This window comes from Talpa europaea (genome assembly GCF_964194135.1).
Source record: "Talpa europaea genome assembly, chromosome: 1".
NCBI lineage: Eukaryota > Metazoa > Chordata > Mammalia > Eulipotyphla > Talpidae > Talpa > Talpa europaea.
The window spans coordinates 135,152,664-135,176,747 of record NC_140073.1 but is presented as its reverse complement, the minus strand read 5'-3'; the positions used below and the strand labels follow the sequence as shown (position 1 = coordinate 135,176,747).

The 24,084-nt window shown below is 37.9% G+C and overlaps 1 protein-coding gene across 2 annotated transcripts in view; it reads right to left on the bottom strand.

Annotated features, from left to right (window-relative positions):
• The window catches only part of ADAM23 (ADAM metallopeptidase domain 23), a gene marked incomplete at both ends in the record, with an annotated part of 155,714 nt that overhangs the window by 57,106 nt on the left and 74,524 nt on the right, over nucleotides 1-24,084 (bottom strand). For both annotated transcript variants that reach the window (XM_084239371.1, XM_084239370.1), the window contains 4 exons: nucleotides 137-209; nucleotides 3,705-3,768; nucleotides 4,816-4,898; nucleotides 16,007-16,070. In XM_084239371.1, coding sequence (XP_084095497.1) covers nucleotides 137-209; nucleotides 3,705-3,768; nucleotides 4,816-4,898; nucleotides 16,007-16,070 — 284 coding nt within the window. The remainder of the gene's footprint in view (nucleotides 1-136; nucleotides 210-3,704; nucleotides 3,769-4,815; nucleotides 4,899-16,006; nucleotides 16,071-24,084) is intronic.

Here is a 24,084-nt window from a genome sequence, read left to right as displayed (position 1 = left end):
ACAGCTCATTCCACTGCCCACCCAACCTGCTAACCAGATCTTGACCAATTTCACTCCTCAATGAGCCTAACTGCTGAGTTCCCCCTAGTCAGAGCTCATATGACATAAATAGTAAGACTATCTCAATAAAACTTACTGAGATTCTTCATTTGCTTAAAGTATTGGCCTGCCAAGGTTTTCTGGATGATATGTGGTCGACCTGTGTTTTTCTGAAACAAAAACAACGTAGATAATTAAAAAGTAAGTTGAGCCAGCCTCTATGGAATAGCACAAGAACCTCTTCTAATGTCCATCCTAAAATGCCAGCATTTATCTGTTCATCTTCCAGGATCATAAATGAAAAGTATATGACTTCATGAAACTTTAATTTAAATTAAACTAGGTATCATGAAATTGCTTCAGGTTTGCTACTCTTAAGTCTTAGCTTTCTTCAAAATCATATATAGTCACAAGAAACACAAATGGTCAAAAAACACAGGAGAAACTGCTGAATGCTTTACTACTCCTTCACAATACAAATTTTAAAAAATCAATCTTTGCCATCAAATTGGCAAATGTTTAAAAATGACACTATAGATAAAATTATGATTGCCAGGCAGAAAGCAACCTCATAAACTGCTGGTAGAAGTAAACTGGGAGCTTAGTTCAGAGAAAAATGTAGCAATTCTATCAAGAGCCTTGAAAATATATCTTTTGCCTAGAAATTATACTTTTAAGAATGTCTATTACTATCAGCTTCCATTACTGAGTGCCAGGGATGTGCCAGGATTTCCTTAGGAGAATCCACACAGTACCTATTTTATCTTCATTTCACAAATAAAAATTGAGACTCACAGAGATTCATTATTGAGTTAAAATTACATGACAAAAGAATGAGCCCATTTATTTTTTTTTAAATAAAGAAATATATCATTTAAAAGCTGGGAGAATATACACTAAACAATAAGAAGTTATCTTTGGGAGATGGATAGTTATTATTTTTTTAAAGATTTATACAAGAACTGGGGTACAGACCAGAGGTGTGGGGGGTGAGAGAATTCACCAGAGACAGAGCGGGGAACAGAATAGGAAGACTGACTGAAATATACTGCTGAGGGGAGCAGCGGGAGAGACAGGAGAGGTCTGCTGTGCCATGTGGGTATCTCCCTGGCTGGCCGCGAATTGAACCCTCGCTGCAGAGGCTGTGGACAGCTTCACAGCACTGCGCTCAAGTGCAGCACCACTGGGGGGGAGGTCCTGGATAGTTATTATTTAGTTAAGTATTTGCTTACTTTTCTTTTCCAAATTTCCTACAATGTATAGTTTAAAATCAGAAAAATGGTTATTAAAAAGAGCATTATAAAGTAACTACATAAATCAGTAAGAATTTTACTACTTATTACTTGAGAAAACATGAATTCTCATTAAAATATTCTATTCATATTACTTGACTTACAATGCATACTAAAATTAGCAATAACAATAAATAAACTTGAAAAAATCTAAATTCAATTACAGGAGAGTCTTAATTCTGTTAACAGGTGTAATGGTAGCTAGAATAATGAAAATGCTAACTAAATTTTGCAACATAATTTTTAAAACTGACTAACGTTTCAAACACTGCTCCTTTCTCTCTATCTATGGTGAAGACGAGGGCAAATTGTACAGAAACAAAAATAATACAGTAGGAAGGAAGGTAAAAAGAAAAAGGCAATACACTTTTAATCATCAGAAGAATATGATTATGCAAGACCCATGCTTTAAACATTGTGATAATAACAGTTTATATTTATAAATCTCTCAACAATTTTCTAGGCATAGTCTACATTTATTAATTCATCAAATCTGCAAAATTGCCTTATTAGGGATTCATTGAAAAATTATCTCATTTTACATATTTAAAACTCTAAAGTTTAGGAACTTGTTGCTTTGTTCTTTTCATTTTGTTTTGTTAGGGTAATAGGGGCATTAATCAATGCCAGAAATCAAACTCATTTTTTTGCTGAATGAGTCAAATAATTTTGCTATATATAGGTTATCTACCTACCATCGGAACAGGGGAAAAAACATTTCACTTAATCAAAATGTCCTTATCTAAATGGAGTTGTCTTCACTATCTGGTAATTTTTATAGCTATTAGTTGAAATTTTTTTTAACATTATCCATTTAAATTTTAACAACTCTTCTGCCTCAAATTTAATATTTGTCCCATATTTATATATGCATTGCCACAGAAAATAAATTTTTGCCTATTCAACTGTTGTATCAATGCCTAAGTGACTATTATCTGTTTCAAAATTAATTCCATCTCCATCTGAACTCCCTAAAGCATTTTCTTTTCCCCATCAAATTATTGCGATATTTTATTTCTATAAATCTCAAAATATTATTTTTCAATTATAGCTTTTATTCATCAATGTAACTTCCCTGCAATTACCTCTCAGCACCTTCATCTCCTATTATTCTAGCCCCCACTCCACTTCTCTCCAATCTAGTAGAATTCTTCAGTTCATAGGACACTCCTACCTCAGGGCCTTTGCATTTATTTGCTCTTCTCTTGAAATGTTCTTCCAGCTACCTAATTTCCTGAAGGTCTTTATTCAAAATGACTGTCTCATTGTACTCATCTCTGGAGAGTTAATATGAAAGTTTAATTCCACTCTCTTTACTTTGTTTTTTCTCCTTAGAATGTATCAGTAACATATCATATATAATTACTTATTCAACTTCTTTATTCATGTCTGCCCCTGTAGACTATCTGCTTCATTAGGCCCAGGTTCTAGGTCTGTTTTGTTCACCACTGTCTCTTCAGCACTTAAAACAGGTCCCAGCATGTAGTCAGTCATCACTACCACATTTGACTACTACAAATCAAATTTTAAATTTGGTTGCATTCTATTTGTGGGCAACACTGTTAGAGTTCACTTCTTCCCTACCCCCCGCCCAGTTTTATTGAGACATAATTGACATATAAAATTGTGTAAATTTAATATGCACAACATGATTTGATAAATGTATATATTGTAAAATGATGACCACAATAAGTTACATCCATCACCTCACATACTTATAGTTTTTTTCTTGTAATAAGAACTTTTAAGATCTTAAGATCTACTTGAATACCTTCCTCCACTGCCCCTCCACCTGTAGGACCACTAATTTGTTCTCTGCTTTTTAGATTCCACATATAAGTGAGATCACATGGTATTTACCTTTCTGTGTCATTTACTTCACTTAGTATAATGCCCTCATAATTTCTGGCCTGTGCCTGACTCTAAACATTATTTTCTTCCATATATCAAAGGAAAACTAAATATTATACAATGTAACCACACTTCAATTCACACATTGCCCCACTGAAGATTCTTAGATTCACAAAAGTTAAGTACATACTAATGGTCATACAATTACCTAAAGAAGACAGTGAGAATAAAAGCCAGTTTAAAGGAAATTTGTTAGCACAAAACAGGTATTTTCCCTCCTCTTGGAACTGAAAAAAACTGACCCTCATATCAAAAGACCTATGATTCTGCTTCTAATCACCTCTTATTGTTGTATGAACTGGGATGTGCAATATAAGCTTCAAAACCCATACCATTTAAGTTTGAAAAAAGTAGTCTGCATAAATGCTTATTAAAATCTACATGATTTTCTCTATTGCTCAAAAGGAAAAATGTTGGAAAAGTAAAACACCATGAAGAAACCAGTGCGACAGTCAGACTTACCTCATCATGAATCAGTTCCATTGGTTCTATCATATATACAAAGGAATCATCTTCAAACATACCACTACAACACAAGAAATAACACAGAGAATTAACAAATAGAGCAACATCAATAAATCCCAATCTACATATTGCCTTTAAAAATAAAAGAGTATATCAGAACAAATACCTTTGTATTACCCAAATCAAATTCACTTACCTGTATGCACCCAAGTGGTCCCAGCAAAATACTAGATTACAAAGCATCAAAATATATACCAGGAACATACCCATTATACCTGATATAATTCTTTACATTAGATGGCCAGATTGGAAGATTAATCTGGGATAGGATTATACATGCAATTTCAGCCTCATAAATTATTATTATAAAAAAAAATTAGTGCAATTAGTGCAACTTTCTTGTTATGCAAACCCAGTGTCATCTAAATGAAAATACAGTTTCTTCATGGATTAGAATAATCTACAGTCATCTGATCCTTAAGGGGAACACAAAAGTATTTTTAATAACTACAAATGGTGAGTTTCCATCAAGCAATATGACTCTGTATTGAAAGGCACATTTAACTTTGAGAGACACAGGAGTTATTTAAGAAAGTGTGAAGATAGAACGTTCGAGATCCTTTTTCATCACACAGCCACGACTAAATCTTTACAGGGAATGGTACTGTGTTTGGGACTAAAACGTACCTACAGATGCTTTTATAAGAGCTGCCTCTAAACTGTTAAATGTTCTTCTCATTCGCACCCAACCTGACCTGGGTAACTCCGATTTAGTCTGAGCCTAACCTGACTGAGAAGTGCTCTGGGACAGCCTCTGGGAAATATTTTAAAGTAGATTCAGTCATCCCAAAAACCCCTCCTTCTCCTTCACAGTATCTATCAAAATCCCAAATTAATATTGACTGGGTAATCATGTTTAATCTATGACTCTCCTGCACAGCTAAGTGTCAAGAGAACAGGGAACGTTTGCTCCTTGTACATAGGTCCATATCTCATCCCTAACACAGGATGGACACAGAAAAGTCACTGGATAAACATCTCTGAGAGGAAAAATAGACAGGGCGAACAAATGAGGCGAGTGTGTTGTCCCAGTGAGAAACCCACGTACTGAAGGCCATTGCAGGTGGACAGAGCCGCCCTGGAATCCTTGACTCCTCGGATGCTTCCATGGTAGTAACAGTGCTCTCCACCCTGCAACACAGGAGATGGTTTAATTAATTTACACTTCTGCATTGTGAGTCACTCTTTGGAATGACTTATAGAACAAAATAAATGTAAGGATAGGCCTAGGAACTAGGAAATCTTTCAACTTTTCTAAAACTAGTATGTGTGTATTACATTTGATGGAAAAAAGATTTGCACAGGAATAAGACACCAATATAACGAATACAACATATATACCTTATTGAGCATGTAAGGGTGCAATGCAGACACCAGCTATGGTTAAGGAATAAGGTCTTCTACTAACTAAGGAGAGCTCTCAAATACGTGTTTGTAATAGTTTTTGATAGAAAACTACATAAAATCTTATTTGCTTTCCTATCTTTTAAAATCTGCCTTTAAAATTTTATTTTAGATGGGCCTCCCTGGCGGTACAAGGGGTTAAGCACCGCACTGTGAAGCAATCCGCAGCCTCTGCAGCACGAGTTCGATCCCCGGCCAGCCAGGGAGCAACCCATAGTGCAGCAGATGTCTCCTGTCTTGCCTGCTGCTCCCCTCAGCAGTGTATTTCAGTCAGTCTGCCTGTTCTATTCCCCACTCTGTCTCTGGTGGATCCTCTCAACCCCTGCATCTCTGGCCTGTACCCCAGCTCTTGTATGCATAAATAAATAAATATTTTAAAAAATAATAGATGAGTTTATATTTCAAAGTCAAATAGTAACTATACTATATATATTTTTTAAATACAGAAGTTTCCCTTCTCCTGCTCTCCCCACCTCTGCGGCAACCATTTTTAACTCTTTGAAGATATTTTTGTGTTGTTTACCTAGTGTACTTCTGAACAGAATATTTATACTGTTAGTTCCTGGTTTATTTCATTCTAGAAATTATTTTTTGAATACAGAATCTTGAAAACCCCTCTTTGCCCTCAATACATTCCAATACACATCACCAGTTTCTTTTGTTAAACTGATACTTAGTGTTTCCATTATGACTATGTAAATAGTTATATAGTTACTTCACTGTGATTATTTTCTTGCTTGGGCCATTTTTAATCTTTTTGCAAATTCTTATTTCATTCTCTTGTTTATTTTTTGCATCTATTTAGCACTTACAGACTCCCTAGTACCTGACCTAATATCTAAACCTCTATTATTAGGTAATTTATCATATTTATTGTGTTTTTTCCATCATTTAACAGTAGTTTTATTATTGTTGTTGTATTACTTCTATTGAGGTAACATTAGTTTACAATACTTCATATGATTTAGAGGTACAGGTTCATACCTCTTCAGATGCCTTATTCTGGAGACACTCCCCACCCCTTGTTTTCCTTCAAATCTCTACAAGGACTGATGCAAGCTGTTACACAGAACTTCTCTTTAGCATCACGCTTTGCCTCCCTTCACTATTGAATTCTAGATCCCATGACTGTTCCCCTTTTGGGGACATTCTTGAAAAAGTATTAGTGGAAGAAAAAATTGGGAAGAACTGGCACATATGAAAATTTATTTTTCTATCCTTATCAAACACTTGGAAGGGTAAAGAATTCTAAATTGGAAACTATTCTCTCTCAGTATTTCAAAGGAATTACATATAGTCATATAGCTTTCAATATTGCTGTTGAGAACTGGATATTAATCTAATCTTAGATATTTTATAAAAAAATCCATTTTCCCCTTTTCAAGAAGACTACATTTTTTCTCTATAAAACAAGCTCTTCTACTAGAGCTGAGAAGGATGGCCTCCTGGCTCTATGGGGTAGGGAGTAGATCAGGGCTCTCCATGCATTTTCTTTTTTTTTTTTTTTTTATATTATTATTTTTTTTTATTTATAGAGGCATGTTTTTTTTTATTTTATTTATTTGTTTGTTTGTTTTGTTTATACATGCACTGGGTACAGTCAGAAGCACGGGAGGGTGAGAGAATTCACCAGAGCCAGAGCGGGGAGCAGAGCAGGCAGAAGGACCGAAGTACACTGCTGAGGGGAGCAGCGGGCGGCAGGAGAGGTCTGCGCACCATGTGGGACCCTCCTCCAGTGGCAGGGGAGCAGCCGGGGATCGAACCGGCGCCGCAGAGGCCGCGGGCAGCTTCGCAACCCAGCGCTCAACCGCTGCACCACCGGGGAGGCCCTCTCCATGCATTTTCAACCAATCTTTCTGTTGTCAGGTGCCTTTAATTCCAGGGTGTTCCTGGGTGACATGACTTGAAATGGCTTGCAACTTCTGGGCATCCCCCTGACTCACCCACCCACCCACTAGAACTTAGCAGAACAGGAAAAGTTTAAACATAAAATCCCTCATGCACCTGCTTTCTAGCCCCAAAAATTCAATGGACACCTCTCACTGGCTGTCTTTTCTTCGCTTGTCTTTCCTAGTGGGTTTTATTCCCTAACTAGAAGGAATAGATAAACATGAACATTGAGTCCACACTGTATAACTAGAGCTTACTATTTGTTTTCTTAAATAGACTATACTACACATACTTTGACTTTATGGGGATAACTTACAGTTATTTTAATCACTGCTCATTATACTATATCGCAATAGCCTAGAGGCTAAAGTGTTCACCCACACACTAAATGGCCACTCCCCTGTCAACTCAGTATCGAATTTGGCATTATAATTTTGCTAATATTTTAGAACACAAGGCACTCTACATATGCATATAAATGACATATATAAATATTTACTGACTTATATATAATATGTACATTATAGATTGACTACTATATAAATATTGACTTCCATATAATAAGTCAAGTTCTAGTTGAACTCAAATATTCAGCTTGAACTTATAAAGGACAAATGGTATCACACATCTCAGCGATTGGAGAATTCAGGTCAATATAAAGCGATTAAATTTCAGACTCTTCACATGATTCTAAAAACAACCACAGGTAATTGTAAATTCCATCAAAATGGTTATTTAGCACTTTCTGTCACACAAAAAGGCTATCTTAAATCAGGTGATTATTAGAAGTACATAGCAAACACTCTCATATTTACCTGACCTTTCTAAGAAAAGCTGTATCTCTTCATATTTCCCTAAAAAAATTCTTTATTCCCCTAGAAAATATTTCCAACTCCTTAGATTTTAAGTTTCATTCACTTGCACTGGAAGCTGAAGGTTGATGCTCTCTCAACATAAAGGTCATTGTTACTTGTTTTAACCAAGCAGGATATTTTCTAAAGGGAACTGTTTCATTCCCTGCATATTTGAATGTGGATCACCATATATTTTGGACCTCAAATGAAATTTGATGCAACTTTTAGTTCCTGGAGTTTATCATTAAAAAAACTTTAATATCTAAATTAGGTAGTTATATTAAGCAATATAAACAATTCAGCAAGTTCTAAGTTAGTAGCAGTATTGGTAGTATTGAAGCATTTTCTGACTTTCTTATTAGTAAATTTATACCAAGTTTTTAAGAAAGTATTACCAGAAAACTACTATTTGGTAACTCTCCAGATCCACGCAGCATTTTGTAAATACCATTGCAAAGTATTACCTTGAGCTATTTCCTATTAAATAAAACCCCTTTTGGGTAACAAGTGTAACAGGAGCAGGCCAGTGCAGAGCAGTCACTCTGGAAGGCTAGTTAATGATGACACTGCCTCAAATTTGACTAGCTCCAAGAGGTGCTTTCCACCCAAGGATCTAGCCACCTTGCACACTAACCTCTCCAGTAACTACTATCTCCAAGAACAGATACAGAGTCAGGCAAAGAGTCAGGCTCTGCCAAGGAAAAACGTCAACTGAATCCCACATCTTAGGGTTCTTGAATCAGTGTTACTTTCTCCAGTCAGGAAGGCCTTGGACAGTTCAAGAGTCACTCCGAGATCAACACTTAATAGTGGGTCACAGAGCTGTGCTGTGACCAAACAGCAGGCAAGAGAAACAAAATGCGTTCATTTGGCATATGTGTGTCCTCATGAGAATCAGCATTTTCAGGTTCAAAACTGCAAGTCAGTAACCTAAAATTAAATCTCAGAATTCTCAACAAAAATGGAGCATCTGAGAAGTAGAAATTATTGGTTAGTCAACGGAAATTTAAAAACCTGGGAAGTATGCCCTCCTCATTTCTAGCCTATCATTTTTACTAGTGCAACATTCTACAAGCCAGATAATACTCAAATGAAGGGACTTTTGCTCCACAACCTTGCCAAGCTCAGAATCCTGTTGGACACCACCAGGCTATGCCAATGAATTATGAAACACAGAAGCCATGTGCATCCTTTAAATACTTCTTAAACTCCTAAAAATAGAGCCACCATATGACCCAGCAATTCTACTCCTAGGAATCTACCCAAAGGACACAAAAACATTAATTTGAAAGGAAACCTGCACTCCTATGTTTATTGCAGCACTATTTACAATAGCTAAGCTATGGAAACAACCTAAATGCCCCAGAACAGATGATTGGATCAAAAAGATGTGGTATATATACACTGTGGAATACTATTCAGCAATCAAAAAAGATAAACTCATGCCATTTATAGCAACATGGATGGAGCTAGAAGGGATTATGCTCAGTGAAATAAGTTAGGAGGAAAAAGAAATACATTGGATGGTTTCACTTATAGGAGGAACATAGGGAAATCATAAAAGAGATCAGAAAAAAAAAGACAAAACTTGCAGGCAAACTATAAATCAGAGACATTCAGCAGGGGAGGGCTGGGAGAGGGATCAAAACAGGGAAGGGAAGAGCAAGTACAAGAGACCATGGTGATGGTTCACGGGTGTCTTGGTGGTGGTAATTTTATGGAGATTACACCTGAGGGGAGAAATCAAATGATGTGAAAAATATATAAATAAAAATTAAAAAAAGAAAATTCTAGTATTATAACCAATCACTATGAAGAATAAAGTCACAGGCTTCTTACCACATAAGCTGCTTTGTCACAATGTACCCCAAGTTTTGTGACAATACTCCATGTTCTGGTTTGAGTATTCCCAGGTTTTTGGGGTATGTGTACAATATATTTAGTAATTACCAAACAAATAAAAAAATAAAACACTTCTAATCGTAAGTGACTGGGAATAACAACTCTTGAGTCTGGCATAACAGCTTGGAGGGGGGGAAAATTTGGTTCCCTGATAGTACTGATTGAGTAACAGGAACCATTTGAGTCTACTTTAAATAGATCCAGTTGAAAATAGAACCTATTATTTTGATTATTTAAAAAATTTTCTACCTTTGTATCTATTTAATTATCTCATTGACTTCTGTAAAGTTCAACCAGTCAGCTCCTATTGTCTTCATTGCTTAAGAAACTCTCATAAACTTAGGCATTCGTGGTGACCTAGTGCTGCAGTTTTTCAATGGACTCCTGAAGGTCTGGGTGCACATTTGAAAAGACACTGCATAGGCCTCAGCTCTTAAATGTGTATATTATGATCCAGGTTTGAATATAGTATTAAAACTATGGCACTATTTTCATGCTTAACTAATAAATCAGAAGGCTGGGTGCAATCAGTTATATGCTTAACTAATAAATCAGAAGGCTGGGTGCAAAAAAGTAATAGAAAAAGATATCTATAATTAAATGCATATTCCTGAATGTGAATACTGGAATAATTAATTGAAAAAAATTATTTCAGAGAACTGGGGAACTTGAGACCCCAAAACCAGTTTAATTATTTACCTTCATTAAACTCAATGGAGGAAAAATGCCATTGCAGTCGTTGAATAAAGGATTATAACAGTTTGGCAATAACGATGCTATATAAATTTTTAATAGTGCATACAAATTATACAATTCAGACTCAAAATAGCTTTGTGAGAAGCCAGTGTTATCTTAAAAAACTTCCCGGACAGGAGCCATGTCCACAGAGGCCTATTTCACCCAACAATTCCTGCCAAGAAGCTTCCATAGAAAAACTGAGCTTGAGCTGATGATGCAGATGACCTGATAAGGGAAGCACAAAAAATACTCAGGGAGACTGATGTAGTTATAGTGATAAAGAAAAGAACAAAGGTGAGGAAAAAGACTATAGAACCCACAAGGGCAGGGATTTTTATTTGTTTGCTTCACTGATGTATATCTAACACTAAGAATAGTGATTAGATCACAGTAATCTAAATCAAAATCTGCTTAATCAATACCTTATTTTTGGTTGAATGTGAATGGCTCATTTAGGAGCTAACTGTGGAGACCAATCTTAAAGGATTTTTTTTCTTTTGAGATGAAGTCAACAGATCATAAAATTTACTCTTTTGAAGAATATAATTCTATGGGGTTCAGTATGCTCACAGTTGTGCAGCCATTACCAAGATAAAATTTCAGAATTATTTCATCACTTCAAAAGGAATTCCTGTATACATCCCCAGTCATTCCCCTTTTATCCTTTTCCTGGGATATAAGTTCTTCATGTTTTGAGACACTGCCAAGCTATTTTTATATAAAAGTAGTTTTTATATAAAAGTGGTTTTTATATGAAAGTGGTTTCTCAGGAAACCACTATTTTTGGTCTCTACAGATTTGCCTATTCTGGACATTTCAAGTAAACAGAATCACATAAATGTTGTCCTTTGTGACTGACTTCTTTCACTTAGCATGTTTACAATATTCATGCATGTTGTAGCATGTGCCCGTACTTCGTTCCTTTTTATGGCTAAATAATATTCCTTTACATGGCTCTTTCACATTTATTTATTCATCAACTGAGGGACACTTGGATTGTTTCCACTTCTTGTTATTATATTACTATGAATATCCATCTATGTTTTTGCCTAGACATGTTTTCGATTCACTTAGATATCTACTGAGTCAGAATCACTAAGTCATAACTTTCTTCTTAACGTTTTGAGCAACTGCCAAGCTATTTTCCAAAGCAGCTTCACCATCTTGCATCCTTACCAGTCATGTGTGAGAGTTTCAGTTCTCCACATAATTGCCAGCACTTTTGTTATTGTCTATCTTTTTTATTAGTCATCCCAGACAGTGTTAATTAGTACTCACCCAATTTTAAAATCAAATGAGAGAATGACAAGACTGAAACAGAGATCAAAACTTCACCTTCATTTTCAAAAGTGCTATACTGGAAGTGAAGATTAGCTGAGAATCCAACTGGCCAACTAATGCTGCGCCCCTCCGTTAGCCAGTCTTGTACACCCAGACACAGAAACATGGGACAACAAATACCCCATTGCATGTGCACACACACACATTGCTACTATACAATTTAGTGCATGGAGAAGTGAACAGAATGTGTTCTTCCTAGAAGGTGGTCACCTAGAGGTAGATCTCACCAAAAAAGGGAAGAAAGAACTACACACACAAGTCTAACTCTCTCCCTGGACAAGAGTGAGCAAGGGGACAAGAAGAAGTTGACAAGGTAAGAAAATAGAGGGTGGAAACATTTTCCCCACCCAGTAACAACAAAGAATAAAAAGGTAAAGGAAAATTGGGAGAGGAGCAATACATCTGCCTAGTCTTATGCTGCTATCCAGGTGGCAGTTTTCAGAAGCAGAAGAGAAACCATGGTACTAGAAAGCACCTAAAGATAATGGTTCACCTAAATGTGATTTAATAAAAAGATATTAAATTTAAAAACTGCTTTAGACTGTATTTTGATGCCTATTTCTTCAATAAGAACTGAAATACTAAAAACTTATTTTTAATAGAATCAACAATGTCAATCAACAAAGTTGTATTGCTGTATATTATATGCAAATCATTGTGTTAGGAATTCTAACAAAAAATTGTGTTCTGACAGGTACAGAACAAAAGTTCTTCCATATGCATTTCTATTACCTGGTGCCTAATATGTTGACCTCTCCAAGTCTGTATTTGCTTCAGAGGAAAAGAAGCCCTTTTAACACTCTATCATCCAATAAAAGTTAAAACCTATGCTTTTAATACACAAACAATGGTGTAAACCAATTTTTTTTTTTTAAGTTGAAGCCTAAGACAATAGCCTCTTCTTAGCTAGAAGTGGGAACTAGATAGCAGTTTGGCAACAGTAAATTGGGAAAACTTAAAAATCTTTTTCAAAGTGTGGATTCATTATTTACTTTGGAACTAACTCCCAAAATACTTTCAATGTCTACATTTATATTTAACTACAAAGTCAAATAGACTCTTTTTAAAAAAAAAAAAAAAGATTTATTTATTTATTTATTTATCTATTTATACAAGCACTGGGTACAGTCAGAAGCGCAGGAGGGTGAGAGAATTCACCACAGCCAGAGTAGGGAGCAGAACAGGCAGATTGAAAAAATACACTGCTGAGGGGAGCAGCGGGTGGCATGAGAGGTCTGCGCGCCATGTGTGACCCTCGCCAGTGGCTGGGGATCAAACTGGCGCTGCAGAAGCTGTGGACAGCTTCGCAACCCAGCGCTCAACTGCTGCGCCACCGGGGAGGCCCCAAATAGACTCTTAATGATTCTGTTATAGACATGTGAATAGTAGTGTATGTTGTAGGTATTGGGTACATGTGCTTTTGTCTAAATAGTTTGAGATCTTTGAAAGAAAGTTTGCACTAAACGGCCTTACTTAACCTAACCATTTTTTAAAATGTTTTAGAGGTAATGTTGATTTAAAACACTGTCTACAATCTAGTGTTAGAGATATAGTTTTTCATCTCTACAAATGGATGTTTCCATAACACACAATGTTATGTGAAAGGCACAATAATCCTCCACCATAGTTCACTCTTTGCTTCCACCCCCAGCCCTTTGGGTAGCCTTCATTCTGCAGTCAGATTTCAAGAGTTCATTTTGGTTTCTTTTCATCTATTCTTTGCTTTGTTTCTCTATATTCAACATTGCTTTGTTTCTCAATATTCAACATATATGTAAAATCATCCAGTATTTGTCTTTTCCCTTCTGATTTATTTTGCTTAGCATATACCTCTCAGGTTCTATCCATATTGTTGCAAATAGCAAGATTTCATCATTTTTTATGGCTGAGTAGTATTCCATTGTGTATATATACCACATCTTCTTTATTTACTCATCTGTAACTGAATACTTAAAACTTAGCCATTCTTACATGTTAATTTCCTTTTCTGGTACTCCTTACAAAGATTTTCTTAAACAACATGGAAGATAATATGAAATGTTTTTAAATGCTTTTAAAAATATATAGGTAATTATACTTCATGGGAGGGTTGAATTTTGACAAACTTTCAGGAAGAAAAACTCTAAATATATATCAAAAGCCTTAGAAAAATGTACCAACTCTTTGCTCCAAAAATACCATTATCAATGAATCCTTAAGTAATTATTAAAGATGTGTCCAAGATGTATTGGGAAGACCTTTTCTTAGAGTTATCTGTATGTAGCAAAACACTAGAAGCAATCTATTTATCTGCTACTATGGCTTTTTAAATAATTACAGCAGATAAGTTGGAAATATGCATTTTTTAAAAAATAAAAGTTTGGAAGATTTTTTAATGCATGATAAAATGCTTATATTATTTCTATGGTGGGAAGCTGCAGTAAGGTAATATTTACCATATCACCTGGCTTTGGGGGATTTATCTATATATCTACATAAATAGATATATGGAGACACATTAAAACAAACTGTTACAATTAATCCATTATATGTGAAGCAAGTATGTTTGGATATATGAACTATTTTGGAGAAAATGGGTCATGAATAAAACCATGAACACGAAAACAAACTGCAATAAACACTTTTCTTGCCAGAGTTGAAATATCCTGTTTTAAATTGTAGTTACAACTGATACAGGATTTGTTGTGTCTTAATGATAAGGCTTCCTCCTTTGGGGACCTCAAGTGACCTCTGGAGGCCAATTAGCTATTCTGCCTCTAAAAATAGAAGACTGAACTTCTTAGTGAGAAGTTTGGATCAGGTTACTGTGGCCTACAAAGGTGGCTCATTTGCTGAGTCTATATAGTTCTCACACAGCCTTCTCTATCCAGATTCATGATTCAGCATCTGCAGTGCTCATAGCGCTGGCACAGCTGACAGGAGCTTTGGGTTGTACAAATGCCAGGAAGCACCGTTACTGTGCTTGATTTAGCATTTCTGCTCACTTTCCACAGCACTAACTTCCAGGGAGATTCAACAACTCCCAAGTTGCAGCCCAAGGCAAGAACTGACAGGATAGTAAGAATAATATATGGACATTCTTAATCCATGGCATAAAATTCAAAACGTTGGAACATAAATAACCAATGTACCCACAGCAAACCAGATAGCTATAAATCCCCAGACCAGCCATGACCCCCTGCCAGCATTCACAATTAAGGCCACTGTCTTTGCTGATAGTCTATCAGTCTGAAAATCCCAGTTCTGTAGACTGTGCAACCCAGCAAGCTCCCTGGCCCACTTTTGTGCTGATACTCATTAGCAATTTAGTGGGAAAAACCAATAATATTCCCTTACTTTGTTGTATTTCTCTGTTTCCTCTTCCATGCCATTGGTATGCATGGACAGTGATTATGCACAGTGGCACTCAGTGACCTTCTACAAATCAGAGCCTTAAATACAGCTATTCCATCTTTCTTTTGTCTTAATCTAAACCCACTTGGCACTATCCCTCTATGAAGAGAACAAAAGTTCACCTTTATCTGAAGGGGAAAAGTACTCACCTACCTTTATGTTGTCAAGCATGGTGACCTGGAGCAGGTTATTTGCCTCTCCACCTCAATTTCTTCTTTCACACAACAGAAAGAATAATATCCACCATAAAGAACTGTTGCGAAGACTAAGAGGGAGTGTGATCCCCAAGTCTTCCTTCTCCCACCTGTCTCCCACCTGTCTTCCTTCTCCCACCTGCCCTTCTAAGGTACGAAAGTCACTTGAGTTTCTAATATCCATCCAGGCTTATCTTTCAGATTCTGTGACCATGAACCTGGCTATCTACCACTTTAAGATACTGATATGGAATAGGCTGGCTCCTTATAGCACATAACATTCACTTACATGAGATACTGCACGGAGAACCAAAAAGTAAACAAACACTGACCTGCATACATAGACCCTCTTATGTTACCTCTAACGTACACATTTTAATAAACTTCTCAAATTTAAAAATATACCTTCACATTATGAGAACAGGTGACTTTATTGTGATAGGATTCAAAACAATGCAGTGTTCATTGAACTGTTCTATGATTATATTTATACTACAGGATTTCCATACACTATTAACTGTACCTTAGAGTACTGTGGTTTCCCATTTTCATAGTGAATCTCCACATAATCAGAAGACAGCAAACCACTGCAAAGGAAAGAAAACAGAGTGAGCGCAGCATCTAACACACTTGGAAATTTAAAAATAATCAGCTAACTAAATGGACGTGATGGGCATGTAAACAACAGAGAGATGCCATCCACGGCGGGGGCTAGACAGGTGAACATCAAGAGTCTCCAGTGCTACCCAGTAACAAATCATTCCTCAAGCTATTAAAAAAGATGAACCACAGATAATTCTAGTGAACTCCTTTTATGCATACTATTTATCATTTGATTGACATCTTTATATATATTTACATTTTTCATTTTTGTACAATATATGCATTTTCACCTTGGTTTTAGTCCCCATACAATTCTCACACCCCTTATTTTGACCCTAATCTCTCCCCCCACCGTGTGTCTCTGGTTTATAGTTGCTTGTTGATTTTGATTTTTCCTTTATCATAATTAGGTTTTATCCTGGTCCCTTATTTAGGTTTTCTAAATTCCTGCTATGAGTGAGACCATCCAGTGAGACCTTCCTTTTCTTTAGGAAAGGAAATATAAGAGTTACAAGAATCCCAGAAGGAGAGGAGAGAGACATAGGAACAGAGAAAATATTCAAGGAAATAACTGAAAAGAAATTCCCAAACATGAAGATGGAGCTGAAAAGAGACATACAAGAAGCAAGAACACCAAACTTCCATAATGAAGGAAAAATACAGCAAGACACATAATAGTAAAGCTCCCAAGAATCCAAGACAAGGAAAAAATAATGAAGTTGACAACAGGGAAGAAACAAATGATTGACATCTTAATTCACATGGAATAAACTAAAAAGTCAAGTAACAGGAAACAGGCCTTACAAAAATCCCACAATTATGCTCTAAATTATTAGAATCAGAAAGCATAATCACCGAGGAAAAACAGAGAGCAAAAGCCAGATAATAAATATTTTAGGCCTTTCAGGCCACATGGTCTCTATCACAACTCCCTCCACTCTCTGTAGCACAAAACCAGGTCCAGACAACCCATCGACAAAGGACTATGTTCAATAAACTTCATTTATGAACACTGATATTTGAATTGCACATAATTTCTACATACCATGACATATTTTTTTCTCACTTTTTTTTCTGACCATTTGAAAATACCAAAAAAATATTTTCCTTAGCTGGAAGACTAGATAAAAATAAGTATGACCAGATTTGGCATCTGGGCCATAATTTGCCAGCTCCAGGAATAAAATAATGGTTAAGGATATAGACTCTGAAGTCAGACAGAAGATACAAAACCCAGCCAAGCCCCATATTAGCAATGTGACTGGGTGAGTGGCCTAGCTTAGCCTTCATAGGAGTCCAGTGGAGATACTAAGGGTGTGACTCTGGAGGACACGGAGAGGCTTAAAGTTTTAAATGGCACCACAGGTATGCGCTGCTTAGCCCAAACTCAGCACCAAGTAAGTGCCCAGTCATGGGCACATTGAGACTAACACTATTTTATTTATTTATGCAGAGAAGAATTGGGGTGTAGGCCAGAGGTGTAGGGTGGGGGGTGGGTGAGAGGATTCACCAGAGACAGAACTGGGGGATCTACTGAAATACACTGCTGAGGGGAGCAGTGGGCGAGACAGGAGAGGTCTGCTTAGTCACATGTGGGTAGCTCCCTGGCCGGGGATCGAACTCAGGTGGGATCAAATTCAGGCCATAGAGATGATAGCGATGCAAATTTACCCCAAAGCCACCAAGGAGGCCCCTATTTTTATCTTAACTAAACAAACATATCTTAACTTCCTCAAACACTTTTCTTCTGACCAGTGTGGGCAATATAAAATTCGTGGCTCTGAAAGAACACTGGGCTGTCAAGACACCCAGGTTTCTGTTTGGGTTCTGCTACTAGAAATAATAACTCACATTTATTGAACATTTACTATGTCCCAGGGACAGTTCTAGGGGCTATGAAAGTGTCATCTCCTTTAATCCCAATGATAACTGAAGGACAACAGAGGATCGACTAAGAGCCAGATACAAACCATAAATTTAGATCGCCATTTCTTTTGGAAAAGGGAGCTCTGGAGCAGAAGATTCCTCAGGGCCCTTCCTGCTCTGATATCCCATTTTCAATAATTCTGTCCACAGGTTTTCTTGTTAGGAAAACTAGACACTACTTCTTTAGCAGAACTCATAGAGGACCCAATGATTCTGCATCATTTTGAGAGCTGCACCTGAAGCAGTTCTGAAGTGACCCAGTAAGCAGGACCAGGAGGCCAGGCGTTGGTCAGGAGGGTGAGGGGCACCTTTGCAGCTGGCAGGCTTCCTGCATAAGCTGAAGGTCAACCTCGGTACCTTTGGCGGGTTTCTTGACTGAAATGTTGTAAGGGCAGGATGGCCCTGTGCAGGTTTCCTAGGATCCCAGCAGAGCAGACCGGGTAAAGGAGGAGAGAGTCCTGGAGCCCTTGGTGGCTTTTACGAGCTTTTATTGGGATTTACCAGGTACATGGCAGGTAGGGGTGCTGGTGGGCCGGAAGGCTAGCAGGCTTCCCACCCCCCAGCAAGCCTTCACTCTAGCTGGGCATTCTGGCCTTCTCTCGCATTCTCTCTGCTCTTCTTGTGGGTCTCTCTCGACTTCTGCTGGCATTCCCCGTGACACCGCCCTTATAAGCTTAATCTTAGCCCAGGTGTACCCACTTACGCATGCCCACACCCTACTCCAGGTGGCCGCCATCAGGCATGTGTTTGGGACCACAGGGTTCCGTCATCTATCCTAATGGCGGGAGGGCAGAAAAGCCTGATACTTTTTACCTTACCCTACAAATGTCTAATCAAGTGTGTATTCATGATTCTATATTTGAAGCTAATTATGGTATGTCTAGTCATTCCCTTTTAAAAATCTAAATCAAAAAGGGCAATGACAAATTCTTAGTTCTGCTGATATATACTTGGGAATACCTGACAGAGCACAGAAACTTCTTTTATTTCTAGTTAATTGAGCCAACCACCAGCACTGTGAAGATACACAAACAGGACTGTTGATGGAAACATTTCTCTGAGGGCTGCTTCACAACACCGAGAGGCAGGGAGGTTTCACTAACTGCATTCTAATTACCTTTCTCTACAGGTGATTCATTATTTTCAAAATTCTCAACCATGCAATCACTGGAGTATGGATAGGAGCTGAAAACAAAGTTATTTTAGACCACTACTTTTGCTTGTAATTACAAAGGCAGAAAATAGCATTCTAACCATTAATCACCAAATCTAATAAAGGGCACTTTAATTATCCTCCTTCCTTTTAAAAAGAGTCTCCCCCCACCACAAGTACTTCTTTTTCTAGTATTTCCTACATATGAGAACACTAAAGCACAAAAACAGCTACTTTTCTAGGAGTCAGTTAGAGACGAGATGGACATGTGCTCCCAATCACCAGGCCATCCATCCTTAAACCTCTCACAAATAGCATACTTCCCCACTGCTCCATCCTTTCCTGCTGTCTGACAATAGCAATCCCACCCTTAAAAGCATTGTCACTCATCACAGCATTCCTAGAACCTGGCATGATGCTTCGCAAACAGTAAGCCTTTAATCAGCATTTATTGATTGAGCAATCAGCTACCAACATCTACTATATGCCAGACCAACAGCATGTGCTGAAAGCCAAGACGAAGAATGCAACTTTCTGAAACTGGAGTTAAGCAAAATCGGTACAAATGTATCATATTAGTCATCTCATGCTAAAATATTATTTGTAATCTTACCCAAAATAAATCAATACTACTAAAATGTCATCTAGTTAATTGAAAAATTAATAGACAATACTGGAAAGGAAGAAGTGAATAGTTAATTGTGCAGTGCTTGATCCCCAGACCAACCCAGCAAAAAAGGAAGGGCTAATCGAGATCTCTATGTGCCAGAAGATAAGTCATCTGGTGACCTCTGCTTACAAATGCTCTCCCAGGCCACTCCTCCACCTCTGCTCTCTGACATTTCCTAACAGAATGGAATGTTCTGACATGTCAGTACTGATCTATTTAGCCATTGTGGTCCCAGGCATAAACTGTTGTTTTATTTTGTTGATCAGCCAACTGAGTGTTTGGTTCTGAGGGGTCACCTTTTCTAGAACTGATAGAAGGGAGTTTCTGAACAGTCTAAGATCTGCAATAAACATCCTTTTACTAACCATTTAGTTATAAGATAGCCACACCCCACAGCTATTTCTGTATTTCTTATGCTGGTTATCTGATGGAAAGGGGTGACCCTTGGAAGTAGAGGGCTAAATGTAGGATGAAAGTTCAAATCAAAGTAAAAGAAAGTATAAGGAAGAGAACTGAATTAAGGAAGTTCTCCTGAACCCAGCCATTGTGTAACCTCATGGTGAATTTGCACCACAAAGGTAGTAAAAAGAAAATCAACTTTAGAATCACATTGAATGTGATTTTGCTCAAAATATGACAGACCTCACTCCTTTTGAAAATGGCCTATCTCAATAAATTTTGGTGAGGATGTAGTGGGAGAAAGAATATTCATCCACTGTAGTTGGTAATGCAATTTGTTGCAATTTCTATGGAAAACAGAGTGGAGATTCCTCAAGAATCTCCACAGCTAGGTATTTACCCACAGAATATGAAAACACTAATATGAAAAGATTTACGCACTTACACACTTTGAACACTTATGTTCAAAGGCGCATTATTCACAATAGCCAAGACATAGAACCAACCTAAAAGTTCATCAACAGATGACTGGATGCAATCATCAACAGATGACTATAATTCTAACAAATACTGTAGAATATATCGTCAATGGAAGATACTACTCAGCTATTAAAAAAATAAAATTATGCCTTTTGGGACAAAATGGATGGTTCTTCAGGTGATTATGCTAAGTGAAATAAGTCAGAAAATGAAAAGACAGTTACTGGATGGTCTTACTCATTTGTGGAATATATATAACCAGAGAACAAACCACCGAAACAGTAAGAGTAATTCTTAGACACTGAATAGTAAATATCACCTGAGGGGATGGGGGAGAGGACAGGGCTGTGGTACTGAAGCTTTGGTGGCATCTGAGTAAGGCCTGTTCACATATGGAGGTGTGAAGTAATACGCCCAAAATTATGTCATATAAACTAATGACAAATCAATAAAATATATAAAAAATTATGAAGGAAAGGTCAAGACTTGAAGCTGCTGACCTCTAAGAACAGGAGAATAAGATTTTTAAAACATGGTAGATGAGTCAAGAATCAGGTCAATGAGGGAAAAGTGGCATAAATAATGCTGTGTCCAGCAAATCCCATGTCGTTTGTCCCTTCCTGACACAGTAAAACTATACTGCATAGCTTCCCCAGCAGTTAAGTTGGGGCCAAAAGACTGAATTATGGGCCTCCCCGGTGGCGCAGCGGTTGAGCGCTGGGTTGCGAAGCTGCCTGCAGGCTCTGCAGCGACGGTTCTATCGCCAGCTGCTCCCTGGCCACCGGAGGAGAGTCCCACATGGCGTGTAGACCTCTCCTGCCGCCCGCTGCTCTGCCCCCTACTCTGGCTCTGGTGAATTCTCTCACCCTCCCGCGCTTCTGACTGTACCCAGTGCTTGTATAAATAAATAAATCTTTAAAAAAAAAAAGATAAAATATATATATTAAAAAAAAATTTAAAATTTTTTAAAAATTAAAAAAAAAAGACTGAATTATGACTCATGTTATTTTGGGGTATGTGATGTCTACCCTGCAGTGGGACCACTCATATCCCTGTGTAATTGGTCAACCCTGGAAGTGACATGCGCAATAAGGCGCAGCTATAAAATGGATGCAGCCTCAATTCCTACACCCTTCTAGGAGGGTCAGTCGGCATATATTAGACCATAATGTGGGTAAGAAACACAGTTTTTTAGTGTTCGGTCTCAGATTTCATCTTTGTTATTAAAGCATTGCCTGATCTATCCTAATTCCAGCCCTTATCACAAAGAAATGTTGCATGCTCAAAGAATTTCAGAATAATCAGCAAATATACAAACAGAACTGCTATTATATCTAAACATTGGAAATGCACAGAGATATGCCTTGGGAAGTTTTTGTTTATATGTAATTTGGTGGCATCCTCAAGTTTGAGAGTGATGTATCTAATTAAAGTAGACATATGAACAGATCAGAGGTCAACATTCCCAGAAGTTTCTATCTTCCCTTACAGGAGACTGATTATGGAAAAGCCAAGGAATGACAAACTAGAAAAGCTGCTTACCCAGAATCCCTAATGTAAGAAAAATTAACCAAGAAGGGCAAATGACTTCTAGCTTTTCAGAAAATAACTTGAATCCCTTCCTTCAAAGAAAGAATCATATGCTTTTTGGGGGGGAGTAGGAGATGTAGGGGGAAACTGGTTGTGAAAGGCCATGGGTTGGTTAAATACGCAAGTTAAATTGTTGAAAAATGAGGCCACAGATATAGTAGGGCCTTAGGCTACAAGGAAGGCCACTAAGAAAGACATACATTGGGCCACAAGAAAACCATTTGTTCTTCATCATTCACTGCCTTGTAAGAAATAGTTGGATTATCAGTTCCTTCGTTCCTTCTAGTTCTAAAATCTACATTTTCTGAAATTAATGTGTTGAGTGCTCAGCATCTGTCTCCTATTAGGAAACTGAGAAGACTGCTAGAGAACAAACTCTTCTAATGGGAACTCAATGCTAACAGGGCATTCCTTCACCAGCAAGGGTAGGAAATGATCTAGAAAAATATCAGTAAGCACCAAGACTTAGCAACTAGATGGCCATATAATCTAGCATTCAAGTCAGAGAATTTCTGGGAGTAAAAACAGGGATATTAATAATTACGCCAGGACACAGACAAACAGGAAAGATGGTCCTGGGAAGACTGGGCTGGACTATTACCCTAAGTGAAGGCCAAATATAAGGTATACACACCCAAGTTCTACATGGAAGTTCAGACTGGTCTATGAGGTGAAAGGACCTTAAAGCTTTTTCGTTCTCCAGTTGCTTCTGTTTGACGTGGCCTCTGTTCAGGGCAACCTTGAGTAGGCACCTTAAATATTTTCTCCCTGCAAGTGACATCAGGAGGCAGATATGTGGGAGGGGAGTCAGCAGTCCAAGATGCAGACGCCAGAAAGCTAATGAGATTATGTTCACTGCAGTGTCCCGGGCTCGTCAAGGTCCTGAGCAGCCACATTTCTGGCCTCACAGTGTCTCTGTTCTTAAAAGGTGGCACACATCTCCTTATTCAAGAAGGAATGATATATGTAAGTATGATATGATATGATAATATGATATGATATGATGTAGGGTAAGGAAAAATGTCAGGCTTTTTTGCCCTCCCGCAATCAGGATAGATGATGGATCCTTGCGGTCCTGAATGCATGCCTGATGGCAGGCACCTGGAATAGGGTGTGGGCATAGGTAGATGGGATTCACCTGGGCTGAGAGTGGGCTTTTAAGGGTGGCGTCACGGGGATGCTAGCAGAAGCCATAGAAGCCGAGAACAAACAGAAGCCGAGAGAGAAGCAGAGAAGGCTGGAGAGCCCAGATAGAGTGAAAACTTGCTGGGGGCTGGGAGGCCTGCCAGCCTCCCGGCCCCCCAGCACCCCTGCCTGCCATATGCCTGGTGAACCCCAATAAAAGCCTACAAAAAACCCACTGAGGACTCTGACTCCTCCTTTACCCAGTCTGCATGGGATCAGAAAACCTGCACTGTGGTCCATTCCTGCTCTTTACATATGATAAGTAACTTCTGTGTGTTTTTAAGCTGGGGCTGCAACAGAAGTTAACATATATGTGAACAAAAAGTGGAAAAAATATGTTTAGATAAAACAGGAACACCACCAATGTTCGTTTTTATGATGTAAATGCTCTCATTATATTCTGTTTGACAGTGCTTAACTTCAGCCCGGGGAACCCTGATCTTGCCCATATGGGCCCCGTAAAATTCTGCTAAGAAGTCTCCTGCCACCTCTCCCTACTGGGCTTCACATTTAATGACAACAAATACTGGTCACCGGGGATATTCTCAACTTCCTGGGGTTTCTAGGACAACAACCCTCTACAACGAAGCGCCAT